Raw genomic sequence first — 19,583 nt, forward strand, 5'->3', positions numbered from 1 at the left:
TAAGGAAATCCGCAGGCCAAGACTCTCCCGCGACCTGAATATCAATACCCCTCGCTCGACCAATAACTCTCAGAAACTTGCCTCCAACAACTCTGACAAATCCCGCACGCTCTCCGGGATCTCCCATGACATCTGCACTCTCTGCACACTCTGGGTTAATGAAGCTATGAGTAGCTCCAGAATTAAACATAACATGGGACTTAAACCCTCCGACCAACAGGGTCCCTACACAAACCTCATGTGTTGAGAACCTAACACTTTATCACATGACAACATAAAATATGAACTTACTAAAAATTCAAAAAGACAGAGTACCAGAAATTATACGTGTGATCGCCCCGGCACTGGTTCCACCAGTCTCTACAGTCGTGTAGACCTGTGGCGCCTGCTGAATCTATGCCACCTGCTGCCCTCTCGGCTGCACCTGCTGCAACACTGCCACTGCTACCGGCTACAACTTGGGACACAAGGGCCTGATGTGCCCTGACTCCCTGCCATGATAGCATACACGAGCTGCTGCCGTCGGAGCACTCCTCTTGGGACAGCTAGCAATCTTGTAATCCTTGCCCCCACACCCGAAGCAACTCGGACCACCCGGCCTCTGTGTAGCCTCCCATCTCCTCTTGGTTCCTTGCGCAGGCTTGTCGCCCTTGCTAGAACCTCCCTGATGTTGAGCCTTACTAGGCTGGACTGTTGGGCTAGCCGCCAATGATTGTGCCCGGATATCCTCCTCGATCCCTGTTGCAGTCTCAACCAGCTCTACACGCGTAGCATAACTCCGCCCTCTACAGTGAACCCTCAAATCATCACGTAGGGCCGTCAAAAACCTCCTGATCTGAGCCTCCTCAGACTCCATATCACGACCCCCAAACCTCAGAAGTCGGCTGAACTCCAGGTCAAGCTCACGCACTGACCGAGTCCCCTGACCTAGCTGAAGGAACTGCAGCTCCAACCAATCCAGTGCCTCTCTAGGGAAATACTCGCGATTGAACTCCAAGACGAAGTCAGCCCAAGACATCTCCCTCTGCACTATCCTGGCTACCACAGAACTCCACCACAACTGAGCATTACTAGTCAAATGGTGGACCCCAATGTCCACCCAAAACTGCTCAGGACATCTCAGAGTATGGAAGTTCCATTCCACACTCGTCCTCCACGCATCCGAAACGGTAGGATCAGTACCTCCCGAAAACTGCTCGGTACCAATACGGCCCATCTTTGTCAGCATGCTAATAAAACGAGAATGGACCCCCACATCCGCAGCCACTGATTGCCGCTCCTCCGCCACCACTGGTGGCACTACCTGAGCCTGAGCCGGTGCCACTGGCGGCAACTGCGCTATCAACTGTGCCAGCAAACCCGCAAGGTCGACACCCGGGACTCCACCCACTGGGACTCCCAAACCTGGGGCCCTAACATCACTGGCTACTGGAGCATAAACACCGCCCCCTCCGGCCACACTCATGGAATCCCCTTGGACACCCTGTGACTCGCCAACACCCTCTGCTGTCACATTCTGGTCCGCAGTCTCACTAACCGCTAGGACTCTGCTCCTACCACGAACACGTCCGCGTCCACAACCACGTCCGCGTCCACGACCACGTCCACAACCAGCAACAGCATCCTCTCTAACCATCTGCACTACCATGAATAGAAGGCTAAGCACGCAATTATCATAACACAGAAACATAAACTCTCCGTGGAATCACACTGTAAGCTCGAAGAGGATGTTCTAGGACTCCATGCCACACACAATTAACTAACTCACATAATCAATCAAGACATGTAATCCCAACATCAACAACAGAAACCTAGTGAACCCAAACCTAGAACCGTAAGGGCTCTGATACCAAACTGAAACGACCTGACCCGTTTTTTTTTTTAAAATAATAAAATAGTAATAATAAAAAATAAACTATAAGTAGTGGTTCCATACCCACTAGCCACCTAACCACAATCACAAACAACAGCAGAATAAAAGATACCAATATCCAATAATACTCAATAATAGAATAACCAATATCCAAACATAACCATTCCAATGTCAAACAACAGGAAACAAGAAACCGACAACCTAGCAAGTTCTAAAAACCCAACTCTATAAACCTAACAATGCCACACAACAACCAAATCGAGTCTCTAGAACATCCTCCTCTTCATTGCCTTGATTCCACGATCATACTTTGCCTTTACCTGCACCACAAACACAAATTGAGATGCATGAGTATTTGATAAACACTCAGTGAGGCAATCCTCCCATCTACGGGGCTATACACATAAGCAACAGTGATTCCAATGTTCCAAACAAACAACATACAAAACATACAAAACAGGAAAACAAAAATATCATCCGCTGGAAGGGAGGTGTCGACTGACACCAGCCGAGTGTCGACAGACACTGGCATTGGTGTTGACCGACACTACCCCACAATGTCGATCGACACTCCACCTGCAACTGCGATCCGCTGCTAAGTCGAGAGTTGAATCTCGCTCCCAAACTCCTCCAACTCGTCAAATACTCAAAACTCAAGCCGGAGACATCCTTAGAAACCTGTAGCAACCAATCCCCAGCAAGAAAACACACAAAACAACAACAAACAAGCAAGAACAAGGAAATCAAAGGCTTAGATTAGCCATGGTCATGCACTCACCTCTATGCAGGAAGATTTTGAACAAATCCACACTCCCAGCAAGATTCCCACATGTTCCTAGCCTTGAATCCTCACTCCCACAGCAAGATCTCACCCACAAAGCCTTAAACTCTCACAATCTCTCTCTAGAACCTCAAGAACAATTTTCTCTATTTGTTTTCTCTCAAAGCGGCGTGAGACAAAAACATAACACAACCCTAGGTCGTTTTCCCCCTTTTAAACCTTGGCTCAAAGGTTTTCTTAAAACAAACCGGTCCAAATCGATAATTAAATAGAACTGGTCAAACCAGAAATTAATGGTGTCGACCAACACCCCCTTGGTGTCGATCAACACCTTCCCCTAAAAGACACAGTTTTGATTTGCGGGTGTTACAGAGATGCTCTAAGATTTGTTATTAAAAGAACATGATGATTATGTGTGGCGTGTAAATTCGGATAAAATCTTTTGGTACCGATGAAATCTGAAAAGACGATATTGGAGATAAATGCTTGTGCCTTGTGGGTTGTGACATATTTCAGTCTTACCTGATTTATGACAATTATATGTGACCCAAAAAAAATGTTCTCTTCCTAAACATTTGTCCAAAAAAACAAAAAAACTTGTATATAAACTAGACTAGATTGATCTTTTACTCTACGCTTCTTTTAGTTTGAGTGTTCTGGTACTCGGTTCGGTTTCAGATTGGAGTCGTCCGATTCTGGGGTTTGAGTATAGAAATTTAGGATCCATTCGATATTTTAGAATTTTAGTTTGAGTTTGTTCGGTTCTGAATATTTTCAGTTTGGTTCCAAATACCCAAAATATTTTGAAATGTTTTTAAAGATGGTTACATTGGAATAAAATTTGATTAAAATTGACCAAAAAAACTAAGAATTTTGTGATATTTTGGTTGTTTGAGTATTTTGACTATTTTGATATAAATATAATTAATATTTTCGGATTTATAATTGTAACTTTGGTAATTAAGTAATTATATCGAGTCTAAATATAAAATATTATAGATATATAATTATATTTCGAGAATTTTGGATATCCATTTGGTTCTGGGTTCTCGTTCAAATATTTTACCAGTTCCCAAGTTTGTTTCGATTCCATTTTTCGGTTCGGTTTTGATTCCAATCTTCCGTCCCGGTTCTTTTGCACGGGCCTAATCTTTTGCTCAATGTAGGTAAATTAGATGAAAGAGAGAAACAAAATGTGACGAAGAAGGGTTTAATTGTAACATATGGTAGTTTGGGGTTTACAGCTTTACAATACTTCTCAAATTTTAATGAGGTAGTTCTACATCTAAAACTAATATAAGTTGTTGGATCTGTTTTGCAATTTTTTTCAAAGACAATAAGTACGAAACTCTCGTCGACGTGTTTTCCTCCTCATCTTTTGACAAAGAAAAAAAAAAAGAAAAGAAGATTGTTTTAGACAAGAAGTCATTGTCTCCGCCTATACTTCGGCGATTATTATTCACATTGTCCTCTTCTCTGATCCACTTTAATCTCTTCAACACAATATCACTTTCCTCCTCTGAAGCTTCTCCCTTTCTTCTTTTAATCGTTTCTCTTGTCTCTCTCTTATCTGATCCAATTTGTGAAAAAATGAGTACTAATTCAACTCAGATCTCCGACGAGTATGTCTCCGATAACAGTTCCGGCGTCGGTGGTGGAATCTCAGATGTTTACGGTGAAGATAGTGCTACATTGGATCAACTCGTCACTCCTTGGGTTACCTCCGTCGCAAGGTGCGCGATCATAATATATTTTTAGGTTTTTTTTTTTTGGTTTTTAATATAATTTCAAGATTCGCGAAAAAAATGGTTTATAGTTTCTTGATTTTGGATTCTTCTGTGTAAATAGAATTGGTTTTTTTAATTTAAACTTGCAAACCAAGAAATGTCATTTGTTTTTTTTTTTCAATTAGTGTGTTGATACTAGAAATTTGTAATTTTTGTTTTTTTTTCTAACAGTGGGTATACATTGATGCGTGATCCTCGTTACAATAAAGGACTTGCCTTTACTGAGAAAGAGAGAGATGCTCATTACATTACTGGTCTTCTTCCTCCTGTGGTTTTATCTCAAGAAGTTCAGGTGAATTTGAGGTTTGAGTAGAATCTTCATTTTTGTTTTTGTTTGAGGTTATGTTGATTTCAGTTTTCTTGGTTTTATAGGAGAAGAAGGTGATGCATAATCTTCGTCAGTACACGGTTCCTCTGCAGCGTTACATGGCTCTCATGGATCTTCAGGTAATACATTGTTCTGTTTTGGTTTAGTTTTTTTAGACTGTTGTGAATCTTGATTGTGGATTCTGAATCTTTTAGGAAAGGAATGAGAGATTGTTTTATAAACTGTTGATTGATAATGTGGAGGAATTGCTTCCGGTTGTGTACACACCGACGGTTGGTGAGGCTTGTCAAAAGTATGGAAGCATTTATAGGAGGCCACAAGGTCTTTATATCAGCTTGAAAGAGAAGTAACTGTGATTTAAATACTTGTCTACCAATATATCATTTTCCATTCATTTATTAAGCATTTTTAAGTACAATTTTGGTAATTCTAAAAGGGGGAGGATTCTTGAAGTTTTGAAGAATTGGCCACAGAGAGGAATTCAAGTTATTGTTGTCACTGATGGTGAGCGCATTCTAGGTCTTGGTGATCTTGGTTGCCAGGTATAAACAGAGTTTTCAACACTAGAAAACTTAATTTTCTCTTTTGTCTTCTGTTGATTTTGAATGGTTGGTGATTTTTTATAGGGAATGGGAATCCCTGTTGGGAAGCTTTCACTTTACACAGCTTTGGGAGGAATCCGTCCATCGGCTGTAAGCACCGAAACCAAAACACTACTGAAATGTTTAAAGAATTCTTAGTTGTTAATTATGATTGATTTTTTTCTATGAATGTTATACATGTAGTGCCTTCCAATCACAATTGATGTTGGTACAAACAATGAGAAGCTTTTGGATGATGAGTTTTACATTGGCCTTAAACAGAAGAGAGCAAACGGAGAGGTTTACTAATTATCTTTTTACATTTCTTGTGTTTCAGAGACTGAGAAGTCTGGTTACTTTTTGTGATTCAGGAATACTCAGAGTTTTTGCATGAGTTCATGTGTGCTGTTAAACAAAATTATGGAGAAAAAGTTTTGGTGCAGGTACGTCATATGATTTGGTTCTTGCAAAAAAAAAAAAGAAAATCTGTATTCTTCAATATTTTGTTGATATAATTAGCATAACATGTGTTCTTGGTTGTCAGTTTGAAGATTTTGCTAACCACCATGCTTTTGAACTTCTCTCTAAGTACTGCTCTACTCATCTTGTTTTTAACGATGATATCCAAGTAAGAAGTTTTGTTCAACATTAGTAGTACCGTTTGTGAGTTTTCGAAAGTGATCACTATCAAAATAAATTGTGATGTGTAAATTTGTAGGGTACTGCATCAGTTGTGCTTGCTGGCCTAATTGCAGCTCAGAAAGTACTTGGTAAAAGCCTAGCTGACCATACCTTTTTGTTCTTGGGTGCTGGAGAGGTGAGACTTAATAACATATACCATAAAAGCTTTTTTTGTCAAGTATTTGTTATATTGCTAAAGCTTTTTTTATCTTCTTTGAAGGCTGGAACCGGAATCGCTGAGCTCATTGCTCTTAAAATTTCGAAAGAGGTAAGATAGTCTTGGGCGTTTTCGCCTTTTTGATAGTCAGTTGATTCCTTTGCTCGTTCTTATAATGAATCTGTGACTTTATTGTTATGCAGACTGGTACACCAATTGATGAAACCAGGAAGAATATATGGCTTGTGGACTCAAAGGTATTGTTGATTACATTATTGTTAGTCATTGCTTTCTTGTTCATTTTATGAAACATTTTTTTTTTTTGGATTATCTTGTAGGGACTAATTGTTAGCTCACGGAAAGAATCTCTTCAGCATTTTAAGCAGCCATGGGCGCATGAACATGAGCCCGTTAAGGAGCTCTTGGAAGCTGTTAATGTACTCTCAAAATACAACTCATCTTAAGATCGATCTGTTCATGAGTAGATGAGAAATATTTCTAAGACTGTTTAAGTTTAATGTCTTAATTCAGGCAATCAAGCCAACTGTGCTTATTGGAACCTCTGGTGTGGGTAAGACTTTCACAAAGGAAGTAGTGGAGGCAATGGCCACTTTGAACGAGGTTTTATTACCTTCCTTTTGATCTGGTTTCTCGGTATCTAGCTATGTTCTTGTTTCTGATGCTAATCTTTATGTGGTGGGTTACAGAAACCTTTGATTCTTGCTCTCTCAAACCCAACTTCTCAAGCCGAGTGCACGGCGGAAGAAGCTTACAAATGGACCAAGGTCACTATCTAATAAAGCTCATTGATAACCCTAGAAATATCGAAATGCGGCTAAAAGAAAGCTTGTGTTTGATTATAGGGTCGTGCAATATTTGCAAGTGGAAGCCCATTTGACCCTGTTGAGTATAACGGCAAAACATTCACGCCTGGCCAGGTTTGTTTATTTTTATTGGGAATATACTTGTAACACGTTTATGGACAATTCACAGCTCATGTCCTTTCCACACTCCTTGTACAGGCAAACAACTGCTACATCTTCCCGGGTCTCGGTCTTGGTTTGATCATGTCTGGTGCTATTCGTGTCCGTGATGACATGCTTCTAGCAGCTTGTAAGTATTCAAGGCACTCTTTAGATAATGAAACTGATGCATTAATGTTAGCATAAATACCTAAAATGCATCACTCTTTTTTCATTAGTTTTTTTAATAGTCTTCTAACTAATCTATATATGCCAAATATTTTTTTTTGTTCCACACGATATATTTTTGATCATTCTGACTCATAATTTTTCATTTATTTCGTTAATTAGCCAATTGAAAATCCACCACATGAAATCACGATAAATCGGATCCTCATATGAAAAGTTTATATCAAATGTAACCGTTACGACGATATAGACCAATTTGTGTATCTTTTCTAATCTGTGTTTCCTATATGTTCTATCAGCAGAAGCACTAGCCTCCCAAGTGACGGAAGAGAATTTTGCGAACGGATTGATCTATCCGCCTTTTGCGAACATCAGGAAGATATCTGCTAACATTGCAGCCAGTGTGGGAGACAAAACCTACGAACTCGGTTAGCTTCACAAATCTTCATATTGTTAATGTGATGAACTGATGATGTCAAAATATATATTTGAATCAAAAATGTGATGCCAAGTTGTTGTCGTTTGTTGCAGGACTGGCATCGAACCTGCCTCGTCCTAAGAACCTCCTGAAGATGGCAGAGAGCTGCATGTACAGCCCTGTCTACAGAAACTTCCGTTAAACATTCTTTACGCACACTGTCCTCAGCTTTTTGACCTTTTGCTTTTCAGTTTTGGTGCTTTCTATACAGGACAACTTCTAAACTGTTTTTACTGTTATATTAACTTTTTACTAATGAGATAACACTTCTTTATTAATAGTAAAATAATGCTTGACTCATCATAGTTGTCTTACTCATTAGGTTTGAGCAATGTTTAAAAATTTGCTAGACGCTAGACAGCTGATTTTGAGATTAAGGGATTAGAGAAAATGGATATTGACCTTTTAATTTATTGCTTAGGCTATGTGCTGATTTGTTTTCTTCTATTTTTTTGTAGTATATAATGATTTTGATCTCTAAGTAGCAGTTTTGTAATTTTCCTAATTTTGTATCACACTTAGATCGTATTTTACATTGTCTGTTGCACTTGCACCACACAAATAATATGGTTACTCATACCACATTTTTCTTGTCACCAATATTATTTGTATTGTGTCACCAATGACAAATTCATTTGATGCTTTACTAATACCATCATTTGTTTGTTATAAAAAGCAATTATTATCTACTATATTAAAAGATTAAAGTATAAAGCCAAAAGGAGTGTTAAAGAGAATATTTGAAGTGATTTTGGGCCTAAAATTATAATCATTGCAAAGTCAATGATCCCATCCATCATATCTCAAAAGTCAAGAAAAGATAAATAAATAATGGTATAAGAGAAAGATAAAAAGTAAATTTGCAAGTGGTGGCCCTCCATTAGTAGCATAAATTATTTATGCTAATGATGATGGCTTTGGTTTTTTTTTTTTTTGGTTAGAATGGTTAATACATTCATTGAACATCTATAATTGTTCTTGACCTTTTTGTGATTATTTCCTTTAAAAAATGATAAGCATGCCTAAATGTGTACTGAGTATTGGTATCAAAATGGTCATCATAACTTCTTAGTTTAGAACACATTATTTCTAGTTTATAACGTAGTTTTTTATGTTTGTTTTCTCCTTGGGTGTTAAATAAGAGTATATGAATTACAAGTGCAATATATTACCGCTGTCTATTAGATAACAATACGAGGACAGTCAGTTTAACTAATTTGGCAAGTTATTAAGTTGTGCCTCATGGGATTGCTGACTCAATAAATACCTAATCCATATCTAGTATTAAATTTTATAACATTCAAGTATCCTAAAAACATTTGAATGTCCGATATGTTTACTATAAAATAATTACACTTGATATTTTTTGGTTGACATGTGAATTATATATATTAACAAATGGAAAAAATTATATACAAAAGTCTGGAAATGTAAAGGATTGGTAAAAAGAAAAAACAGAGCAAAAGACAAAAAATTTGTAAAAAGCCGATGACAACACATCCTCCAAAACCTTGGTACTCTAGCATATGACAGTTGGAATACCCCTAATTAACCCATTTTAGTTAGGTGATTTCACCAGCTAAAATTACAGCTTATTTGATTATATATGTGTCACAGCTATTAACTTTTCTTAGATTGAGTTGAAAGATCCTTAAACCATCTTGATATATTTCTAAAGTTAAACTTGATTACCGTATCGGTAATATCATTACTTTAATCTTCATGGGTGGACGAATTCCGTAAACCAATCAATTATGTAACTTGAAAAAAATGGACAAACATTAATACATTATGGACTAAGGAGGCCAAATTACAGCAACAAAAACTAAGTTGGTAGTGGACTTTTAGTAGTGGAATTCTAAGTATACAATTAATATTTGCAATATATATATATATATATTGCAAATATTAAAATATATATATATATATATATATATTAAAAATTTATATATTATGTAAAAATAAACAGAAGAAGGTTTGTAAACGAGGGAGAAACGGAAACCTACTACTTTCTTCCTTTTATTGGTAGGCACTCATTTAAGCATGCCTAGGAATCTCTTTCTTCTTTCTTGTTTCCTTTTCTATGTCGGCCTCCACTCTCCAGTTTTTTATTTACACAAAAAAAACTCTTTAGATATGGCCATGGAGATGAGTCGATGAGGATGATGATGATGATGGTTTCGATGGTGATGACTTGATGAAACAACCATGCATTATACATATTTCTTTGTCTCATGATCAGTCATGATATGCACACACGGTTACATGTTTACATATAAATTTTTTTAATATAAATTGTCAAGATATGAAATTTGCTAAAATGCATGTGTTACGAGATCTTTCGAACTTAAAGACATTATTAATGTCACACATGTCATGTAGAAGAGAAGCAACTTATAGTTTTTCTTTTGAAGTTTTAGCTCGATGATGTATAGTTTTATAAAAAAAAAGCTATATGATGTATGGTTCTTCGGTAATTTCCGATGAGTTTTATAGATTCACAAAAGTTTATACTAAGCCTACTATAGTGGAAATCAGAAGATCGAAAGATGATTTCACATTTCATGATTCAGTTAATGATTATCATTATGCGAAGGCCTAATATAACCTAATAAAAACTTTATGATTTTGATTAAATTAATGTTTAATATAAGCAATAAATTTGATAAAATCATTCTTATTTTGACTCTTCCANTTACAGCAACAAAAACTAAGTTGGTAGTGGACTTTTAGTAGTGGAATTCTAAGTATACAATTAATATTTGCAATATATATATATATATATTGCAAATATTAAAATATATATATATATATATATATATTAAAAATTTATATATTATGTAAAAATAAACAGAAGAAGGTTTGTAAACGAGGGAGAAACGGAAACCTACTACTTTCTTCCTTTTATTGGTAGGCACTCATTTAAGCATGCCTAGGAATCTCTTTCTTCTTTCTTGTTTCCTTTTCTATGTCGGCCTCCACTCTCCAGTTTTTTATTTACACAAAAAAAACTCTTTAGATATGGCCATGGAGATGAGTCGATGAGGATGATGATGATGATGGTTTCGATGGTGATGACTTGATGAAACAACCATGCATTATACATATTTCTTTGTCTCATGATCAGTCATGATATGCACACACGGTTACATGTTTACATATAAATTTTTTTAATATAAATTGTCAAGATATGAAATTTGCTAAAATGCATGTGTTACGAGATCTTTCGAACTTAAAGACATTATTAATGTCACACATGTCATGTAGAAGAGAAGCAACTTATAGTTTTTCTTTTGAAGTTTTAGCTCGATGATGTATAGTTTTATAAAAAAAAAGCTATATGATGTATGGTTCTTCGGTAATTTCCGATGAGTTTTATAGATTCACAAAAGTTTATACTAAGCCTACTATAGTGGAAATCAGAAGATCGAAAGATGATTTCACATTTCATGATTCAGTTAATGATTATCATTATGCGAAGGCCTAATATAACCTAATAAAAACTTTATGATTTTGATTAAATTAATGTTTAATATAAGCAATAAATTTGATAAAATCATTCTTATTTTGACTCTTCCAGTTGGGGCAACTAATCTGGATTGTTAATTTCATAGGAATGGTTGGTTAAAAAATATTGTTCTTTTAAATGTTTGTTTCTTGTGAATTATAACTCTAAATTTGTTTATAAGATTTCTTGAACAATCATGGAATAATGTATCCATCAATCAGATTCATAGAATCATACACGTATTTAACGCATTTTGACATTCAGAATATAATCCTTACAAAGTAGGATCTGTTAGGTGATTATTAATACAAAAATAAAATCTCTTTTCATTAGAAAATATAAAGAGAGAGGCCACTTTTATAAAGATTGGGATTGTAGTTCCTTTGACAACCACCCATATAAAAATACTCCCCAACACCCAAAAAGACAACACAAACTTAGAAAAATGGAAGAAGAGAAGAGATTGGAGCTAAGGCTGGCTCCTCCCTGCCACCAATTCACTTCCAACAACAAGAGCAATGGATCTAAGCAAAGAAGCTCGACCAAAGAAACATCATTTGTTTCCAATAACAGGTTCTTTTAATCCGTTCTTACAATCTTTTTTGTATTTACAATCAAATTAAATCATTGTTGTTTATAATTTGGGTTTAGGTCCGGTATTCCCATGATTATTTGTATAAATCATGGTTACTAAGTTATAACTAGAAATGGCTAAAACAGGGTTGACGCAGCACCGGTGGTGGGATGGCCGCCGGTGAGATCATCCCGGCGAAACCTAGCGGCACAGCTAAAAGAGGAAATGAAGAAGAGGGAGAGTGATCATGAAGAGAAAGAGTTGTACGTAAAGATCAACATGGAAGGAGTTCCCATAGGAAGAAAAGTCAACCTCTCAGCTTTTAACAACTACCAACAGCTTTCACATGCCGTTGACCAACTCTTCTCTAAGAAAGATTCGTGGGATCTAAACAGACAGTACACTTTGGTCTACGAAGACACTGAAGGAGATAAAGTTCTGGTCGGAGATGTTCCGTGGGAGTAAGTTCTTAAAAAGAGTTTGGTTATTGATCTCAACATCATCATGTCATTCTTTTTTTTTAAAGGTCATAAGCCTAGGATATTTAATTATCTGATGATAATATGAATCATTTGGAGAAATTAATCATAAAGTTTACTTTGTTTCTTAGGATGTTTGTATCGACCGTGAAGAGGTTGCATGTTTTGAAGACCTTCAACGCCTCCTCGCTCTCTCGTAAGACTACCTTAAAGTTTTGCTTACGAAATTCTTTTCTTACATCTCACTTATATGCAAAACTAAAATATATGTATATTTCGTGTTGTTGTTTTATCCCAGCTAGAAAACATGGCAAGGAATAGAGTGAGGTTGGCCAAAATCATCACTTTGATGATTTGTTTTTAAATGTAATTTTTGTGGAAACTAATAGGGTTTGGTTATTAAACCCAAAAAAAAAAAAAAAAAGGGTTTGGCTTGATTTACTGTGTTTCTTTTCTTTTCTTTTTTACTTAGAATTTATCTTAACAACTTATGTTATAGGTTTTTGATTGCTACGTTTTTTTGTTGTTGTTTGTTGTTGTAAATATGCTGTTCGTTCCAGTAATCTAAGTTATTATGTTTATCGCGTGTATAAAGCAGTGGCACTGTAAATTTACTATAGTGCTTGATATTTGTTGAAATGGATGTTGGTTTCGCAGCGTTAACTTTTTCACTTCTTACTTTTCTAGTTAATATTTTCCTACATAAATCCAAATTTTTATAATATTACTAGATTAGAGTCCGTTCCTATGGACATGTTATTTAATTTTAATAGATTTAAAATTTATTGTACCAAATAGAGAAATCTTTTACTAGTAAAGTAGTAAGTAAGGGAGTTATTTACTTTTTTTTTTCGTAAGTAATTAATTTTTAATAAATGTTATTTCGTAATTTTTTATTAAGAAAATAACTACCCGCATATAAATGTGATTACTCAATTTATTGTATTTCTCTCAATTAATTGGTTATTACTAATTTGATAGTAAAATGCTGTTGTACAAATTAGCATAAATCCAAAACTATGATCTAAATACAAATTTTGTATCGTTTCATCAAATTATGAAAAAACACTATTTGTAAAGACGTTTATATAAACATGCCAATGAATATAAACAATGCACAAAATGAAGTATACCGTAATCGAGGAAAGTGATGCGAAATGTTTTTGGGGTATTTGCAAAAATGCTTATATGCTATTTTGGAGTACATCTCTTGAACAAGAATTAGATATGTACATTAATGACGTTCGAGATAATGAAACACTTGCTTATTGAAGTCTCTTGGAGAACTTGTTCATATGTTGCTAGAAACTCGGAAAAATATGTCATATTCTTAGATGTATATATAGGTTTTTGAAGTTGGTTTTGATTTTGGTTGTTGCTACTTTAACTGTTGAGGGATGTCTTTTAGCAACTGAGGTGAAGACTCATCCATGCAATCAGATCAATGTTCAATTTTTGTGTTCTATATTTTAAACCTTTTTTTTGGTGAATTATCTATATTAAACTTTGTTGATTAAAATACCCTCCTTTTACTATTATATTTGCTAAATGAAAATGATACCTATAAATTATGGATATTTTCTCCTTTTGTACTTTATGAGTCTATAACATTAATTTAATCATATCATGTCACTCATTTAAAATTTAGAAATTTGTTTGTGATAAGAATATAACATAAAAACTGATGCAGCATGAGGAGGATCATAGAACGGATAGATTTTGGTAAAATCCAAACAAAAAAAACTTTGCAAATGCCAATAAAGAGGAAAAATCCAATCTTTCCTTTCTCTTCACTATACAAAATGAATGCTTTACTTCATCATTGTCTTCTCTTAAATAACATCAACAACACACCATGGCCTTCTTCTCCATTCTCCTTGGTTTTGTTGTCTCCTCCTTCATCTTCGTCATCTTCTTCAAGAAACTACTCTCCTTCACCAGAAAGAACATGTCTGAGGTTTCTACTCTCCCCTCTGTTCCGGGTTCGTTATTTTTTCCCCCCGATTTTAAGTTATCTGGGTTTTGTGATTCATGGGTTTGGGTCTCTGATTGTTTGAATCACTAAAGTCTGAGACTTTTTATTTATTTATGTGATTAAGGAAGGATCACTTAAAAATTGGAACTTTAAGAACTTTATTGTTGTTTTTTATCTATGCAGTGGTGCCAGGGTTTCCGGTTATTGGGAACTTGCTGGAACTAAAAGAGAAGAAGCCTCACAAGACTTTCACTAGATGGTCAGAGGTTTATGGTCCTATCTACTCTATAAAGATGGGTTCTTCCTCTCTTATAGTTCTCAATTCAACTGAGACTGCCAAAGAGGTTAGCTTTATAGGTTTGATTGATAGGTTTGGAACCTGTTTACTGATATAAGCCTTACACTACTTATAATGATCAAGAGGTCCGTTAGTTATTGTTTATATGATACTAATCTGAACCGATTTGTTTATGTTGAAATCTGAGTTGATCCACTCTCTGATCACTGGAAGAGTTGAATGATAGGGTGTTCTTTATTGTGGTTTGTTTTCAGGCCATGGTTACTCGGTTTTCATCCATTTCAACAAGGAAGTTGTCAAAAGCGTTGACGGTCCTCACTTGTGACAAGTCTATGGTTGCTACAAGTGATTATGATGATTTCCACAAATTGGTGAAACGGTGTATCTTGAATGGCCTTTTGGGTGCTAATGCACAGGTGAATTAACAGTTCATTCATCCTGCTGCTTCTCCTTGATATACTTTTGTAGCAAACTGAATCAAAGTTTGTGTTGTGTTGATTTTTTTTTTTCTTGCAGAAACGAAAAAGACACTACAGAGATACCCTCATTGAGAATGTGTCTTCCAAGTTGCATGCCCACACGAGGGACTATCCACAAGAACCTGTAAACTTCAGGGCTATATTTGAGCATGAGCTTTTCGGAGTGGCCTTAAAGCAAGTGAGTATTTGTTCAGAAAACTCACTTTACTATTATTTGTGCGGTCACACGAAGATATGAATGTTGTGTCTTTTCAACAGGCCTTTGGGAAAGATGTAGAGTCCATTTACGTTAAGGAACTCGGTGTGACTTTGTCTAGAGACGAGATCTTCAAGATTTTAGTGCATGACATGATGGAGGGTGCAATTGATGTTGATTGGAGAGACTTCTTCCCATACTTAAAATGGATTCCGAATAAAAGTTTCGAAACAAGAATCCAGCAAATGCATAAACGTAGACTCGCTGTAATGAATGCTCTTATTCAAGATCGACTGAAACAGAATGATTCGGAAACGGTATGTTTTGTTCAACTGTCTTCCTTTATTTACTCACTCCTCTGATCTGATCCCTACTCAGAAACAGGATGATGATTGCTATCTCAACTACTTGATGTCGGAAGCCAAAACACTAACCATGGAGCAAATTGCAATCTTGGTTTGGGAGACAATTATTGAGACAGCTGACACTACTTTGGTCACAACTGAATGGGCGATCTATGAGCTCGCAAAGCATCCAAGTGTCCAAGATCTTCTGTGTAAAGAAATCCAAAATGTCTGCGGAGGAGAAACTATCAAAGAAGAGCAATTGCCTCAAGTTCCTTATCTCAATGGAGTCTTCCATGAAACACTTAGGAAATACAGTCCAGCTCCTCTAGTTCCCATTCGCTATGCCCACGAGGATACCCAAATCGGAGGATATCATGTCCCTGCAGGAAGTGAGGTAAATTCTCATCTTCACGAAATCCCTCACTAGGGGTGATCAGCAAAAGTCTTGTAACACCTATTACATTTGAAGTTCATTTACAAAGTCTAGTTTTGGAATCTTGATGTGTAGATAGCAATAAACATATATGGATGCAACATGGACAAGAAGCGTTGGGAGAGACCAGAGGAGTGGTTGCCGGAGAGGTTTCTAGATAATGGAAAATACGAATCGTCGGATCTTCACAAGACAATGGCGTTTGGAGCGGGGAAGAGGGTTTGCGCTGGTGCACTTCAAGCATCTCTCATGGCAGGCATTGCCATTGGGAGATTAGTTCAAGAATTTGAATGGAAGCTTAGAGACGGCGAAGAAGAGAATGTGGATACTTATGGCTTGACCTCTCAGAAGCTATATCCTCTGATGGCTATTATCAATCCAAGACGTTCTTAAGAAACGATGCTCTTCTTTCTTTTATTAGGTTTACTTTTGTCTGTCGAATGATCTGTCTATATATCGTTCTACCCTTTTGGGCTGGACTTTTCTTTTTTTGGTCACTGGTTTGAGTTCGGATGTTGATGCAGTTAATGGTGTATACAACATATAATGTTATCCCTCATGTCGTATGGCATCTCTTGGTTGTTAGTGAATAAGTAGGAAGAGAAAATTGAGTGCCAGCTTTACACAAATGTCCAACATTATACTATTGGCTTAGAAAAGAGAAAGACTATATAGATTGGAGATGTCATGGGTTTGATAGTAACGGCTCAAATCTAGTGGATGACTTCACCTAATGCAAACAAACCTCTCTATAAAAAGTTTTCAAACTTGTTTTATCAAAAAAAGTTTCCAAATTCGTAACCTTTTCATACGTTTACCAGTCAAACTCGGTTGCGGAAATTTCCCTCGGCCAAAAACTCAACCAACCAAAACTTTCTAGAATGACTCTTTTACCCTTACTCATTCTTTTCTTCTTCCTCGCCTCAATACCCGTATCTGTCTTTTGCCAAATCAACGACCGGTCAACGCTACTAAACCTGAAACGCGTTCTCCGCGACCCACCGTCTCTCCGGCTATGGAACGACACATCTTCACCGTGCAACTGGCCGGAGATCACTTGCACCGCTGGAAACGTTACCGAGATTAATTTCCAGAACCAGAACTTTACCGGGACAGTTCCGACGACGATTTGCGATTTCCCGAATCTCAAATCCCTAAATTTGTCGTTTAATTTTTTCTCCGGTGAGTTTCCAACGATTCTTTACAACTGCACAAAGCTTACATATCTCGATCTCTCTCAGAACTACTTCAACGGCTCGCTCCCCGACGACATCAACCGTCTCTCACCGGAACTTAAGTATCTCGACCTCGCGGCTAACTCCTTCGCCGGAGATATCCCAAAAAACATCGGACGACTTTCGAAGCTCAAGGTATTGAATCTGTACCAGAGCGAATACGACGGCACGTTCCCGCCGGAGATCGGAGACTTGTTCGAGCTCGAAGAACTTCAATTAGCGTTAAACGATAAATTTACTCCGGCGAAGCTTCCGACGGAGTTTGGGAAACTGAAGAAACTCAAGTACATGTGGTTATCGGAGATGAACCTGATCGGAGAAATCTCAGCCGTTGATTTCGAAAACATGACGGATCTTATTCACGTTGACTTATCGGTCAATAATTTAACGGGTCGGATCCCAGATGGTTTATTCGGGTTGAAGAATCTCACTAATCTTTATCTCTACGCTAATGATCTAACCGGAGAGATCCCCAAATCTATCTCGGCGGTTAACATGGTAATGCTTGATCTCTCTGTTAATAATTTAACCGGTTCGATTCCGGTATCAATCGGAAATCTAAAGAAATTAGAGCTTTTGAGCTTGTACAACAACGAGTTAACCGGGGAAATTCCACCGGTTATCGGAAAATTACCGGAATTAAAGGACTTGCTGATCTTTAGCAACAAATTAACCGGAGAAATACCGGCGGAGATTGGGTTAAATCAGAAGCTGGAGCGGTTTAGAGTTTCAGAGAATCAGTTAACCGGGAAGTTACCGGAGAATTTGTGTAACGGAGGTAAGCTTCAAGATGTGATTGTGTTCTCGAACAATCTCACCGGAGAAATCCCGGAGTCTCTCGGAGGTTGTGAGACACTCTTGAAGGTTCAGTTACAGAACAATGGCTTCTCCGGCTCAATAGACATTTCCACCGACAAAATCAAAGGTCAAGTTCCTGACCGGTTATGGTTGCTACTAAATTTGGAGTACGTGAATCTTTCCAACAACACTTTCACTGGAAAGATTCCATATTTTATATGTGAGTGGCGCTCTCTAATCGTTCTCGATTTATCTACCAACAAATTCAATGGTTCAATCCCTCGTTGCATGGGAAATTTAAGTACTCTAAAAGTTTTAAATCTTAGAAAAAATCATCTTAGTGGAAGTGTTCCAGAGAATATATCTACAAGTGTAACATCGCTTGACATTGGTCATAACCAACTCGTGGGAAAGCTTCCAAGATCTTTGGTCCGCATATCTTCTCTTGAAGTTCTCAATGTGGAGGGCAACAAAATCAGTGACACATTTCCTTTTTGGTTAGGTTCTCTACGAGAGCTACAAATTCTTGTCCTTCGCTCCAATGCATTTCATGGATCGATACATCAAACCGGATATTCTAAGTTGCGAATCATCGACCTATCCCGTAATCACTTCAATGCAACTTTGCCACTAAATTTTTTTGTCAATTGGACTGCAATGTTCTCACTTGGAAATACTGGAGATCAGTACATGGGCACAAACTATTACAGTGATTCAATAGTTGTGATGAATAAAGGCATAGAAATGGAGATGGTACGTATCCTAACAATCTTTACTGCAATTGACTTTTCTGGCAACAAATTTGAAGGAGAGATTCCAAGGTCCATTGGTCTACTAAAAGAGCTTCATGTGCTAAACTTGTCAAACAATGGTTTCACTGGCCACATCCCATCATCAATGGGAAACCTGAGAGAGCTGGAATCACTAGATGTTTCTCAAAATAAGCTTTCAGGAGAAATTCCACAAGAGCTAGGGAACCTTTCATACCTTGCGTACATGAACTTCTCTCATAACCAATTTGCAGGTCTAGTACCAGGGGGCACTCAGTTTCAAACACAACCTTGCTCATCTTTCGCGAACAACCCGGGACTCGTTGGCCTTTCACTTAAAATAGTTTGTGTAGAAATCCACGAGAAAACATCGCAACAATACGAAATGCCAGAGCTTGGAGAAGATGAAGAAGATGTGATAAATTGGACAGCAGCCGCAGTTGGACTCATACCTGGTATTGCCTTTGGATTGACGATGGGATATATTACTGGTTTCCTATAAACCAGAGCTGCTCATGAACCCTGGCCGAAACAAGCACATAAGCACAGAGCACCACAACTCATTAGAGTCAGAGCTATAAGGGCATCTTTATCGAGGGAACACTTTTTGGTGTTCTTAGAGTAAAAATATTATGAAAATAATGTAAGATCATTAGTTTAGATCTTTTGTTAAG

At 37.0% G+C, this 19,583-nt stretch overlaps 4 protein-coding genes across 7 annotated transcripts; all 4 read left to right on the forward strand.

Annotated features, from left to right (window-relative positions):
* Nucleotides 3,984–8,095, forward strand: LOC104736612 (NADP-dependent malic enzyme 3). The gene is made up of 19 exons (XM_010456625.2): nt 3,984–4,387; nt 4,613–4,733; nt 4,814–4,888; nt 4,964–5,115; nt 5,206–5,311; nt 5,396–5,461; nt 5,555–5,650; nt 5,722–5,793; nt 5,895–5,978; nt 6,069–6,167; nt 6,252–6,299; nt 6,392–6,445; nt 6,527–6,625; nt 6,720–6,809; nt 6,896–6,973; nt 7,052–7,126; nt 7,211–7,301; nt 7,639–7,767; nt 7,871–8,095. Exons 1-19 carry the CDS (start codon nt 4,245–4,247, stop codon nt 7,957–7,959), a joined length of 1,767 nt encoding a protein of 588 aa, XP_010454927.1. The 5' UTR covers nt 3,984–4,244; the 3' UTR covers nt 7,960–8,095.
* LOC104736613 (auxin-responsive protein IAA28) lies at nt 11,683–13,044 on the forward strand. Of its 2 annotated transcripts, XM_010456626.2 has the most exons (4): nt 11,685–11,898; nt 12,046–12,360; nt 12,510–12,574; nt 12,677–13,044. In XM_010456626.2, the coding sequence occupies exons 1-4, from the start codon at nt 11,771–11,773 to the stop codon at nt 12,697–12,699; spliced, it is 531 nt and encodes a 176-aa protein (XP_010454928.1). In that variant the 5' UTR covers nt 11,685–11,770; the 3' UTR covers nt 12,700–13,044. The 2 variants fall into 2 exon arrangements, 1 of the variants encoding a protein (XP_010454928.1); XR_759605.2 differs by lacking the exon at nt 12,677–13,044 and having other exon boundaries at nt 11,683–11,898; nt 12,046–12,425.
* Nucleotides 14,179–16,677, forward strand: LOC104736615 (ent-kaurene oxidase, chloroplastic). 3 transcript variants are annotated; one of them, XM_010456627.2, is made up of 7 exons: nt 14,179–14,360; nt 14,537–14,697; nt 14,906–15,067; nt 15,168–15,308; nt 15,389–15,643; nt 15,705–16,067; nt 16,182–16,677. In XM_010456627.2, exons 1-7 carry the CDS (start codon nt 14,234–14,236, stop codon nt 16,497–16,499), a joined length of 1,527 nt encoding a protein of 508 aa, XP_010454929.1. In that variant the 5' UTR covers nt 14,179–14,233; the 3' UTR covers nt 16,500–16,677. The 3 variants fall into 3 exon arrangements, with proteins under 3 accessions (XP_010454929.1, XP_010454930.1, XP_010454931.1); XM_010456628.2 differs by having other exon boundaries at nt 14,234–14,360; nt 15,711–16,067; nt 16,182–16,499; XM_010456629.2 differs by having other exon boundaries at nt 14,245–14,335.
* Nucleotides 16,767–19,583, forward strand: LOC104736616 (receptor-like protein 12). Its single transcript, XM_019235138.1, has one exon. It carries the CDS (start codon nt 16,988–16,990, stop codon nt 19,409–19,411), a length of 2,424 nt encoding a protein of 807 aa, XP_019090683.1. The 5' UTR covers nt 16,767–16,987; the 3' UTR covers nt 19,412–19,583.

This window comes from Camelina sativa, chromosome 13 (assembly GCF_000633955.1).
Source record: "Camelina sativa cultivar DH55 chromosome 13, Cs, whole genome shotgun sequence".
NCBI classification, from domain to species: Eukaryota; Viridiplantae; Streptophyta; class Magnoliopsida; order Brassicales; family Brassicaceae; genus Camelina; species Camelina sativa.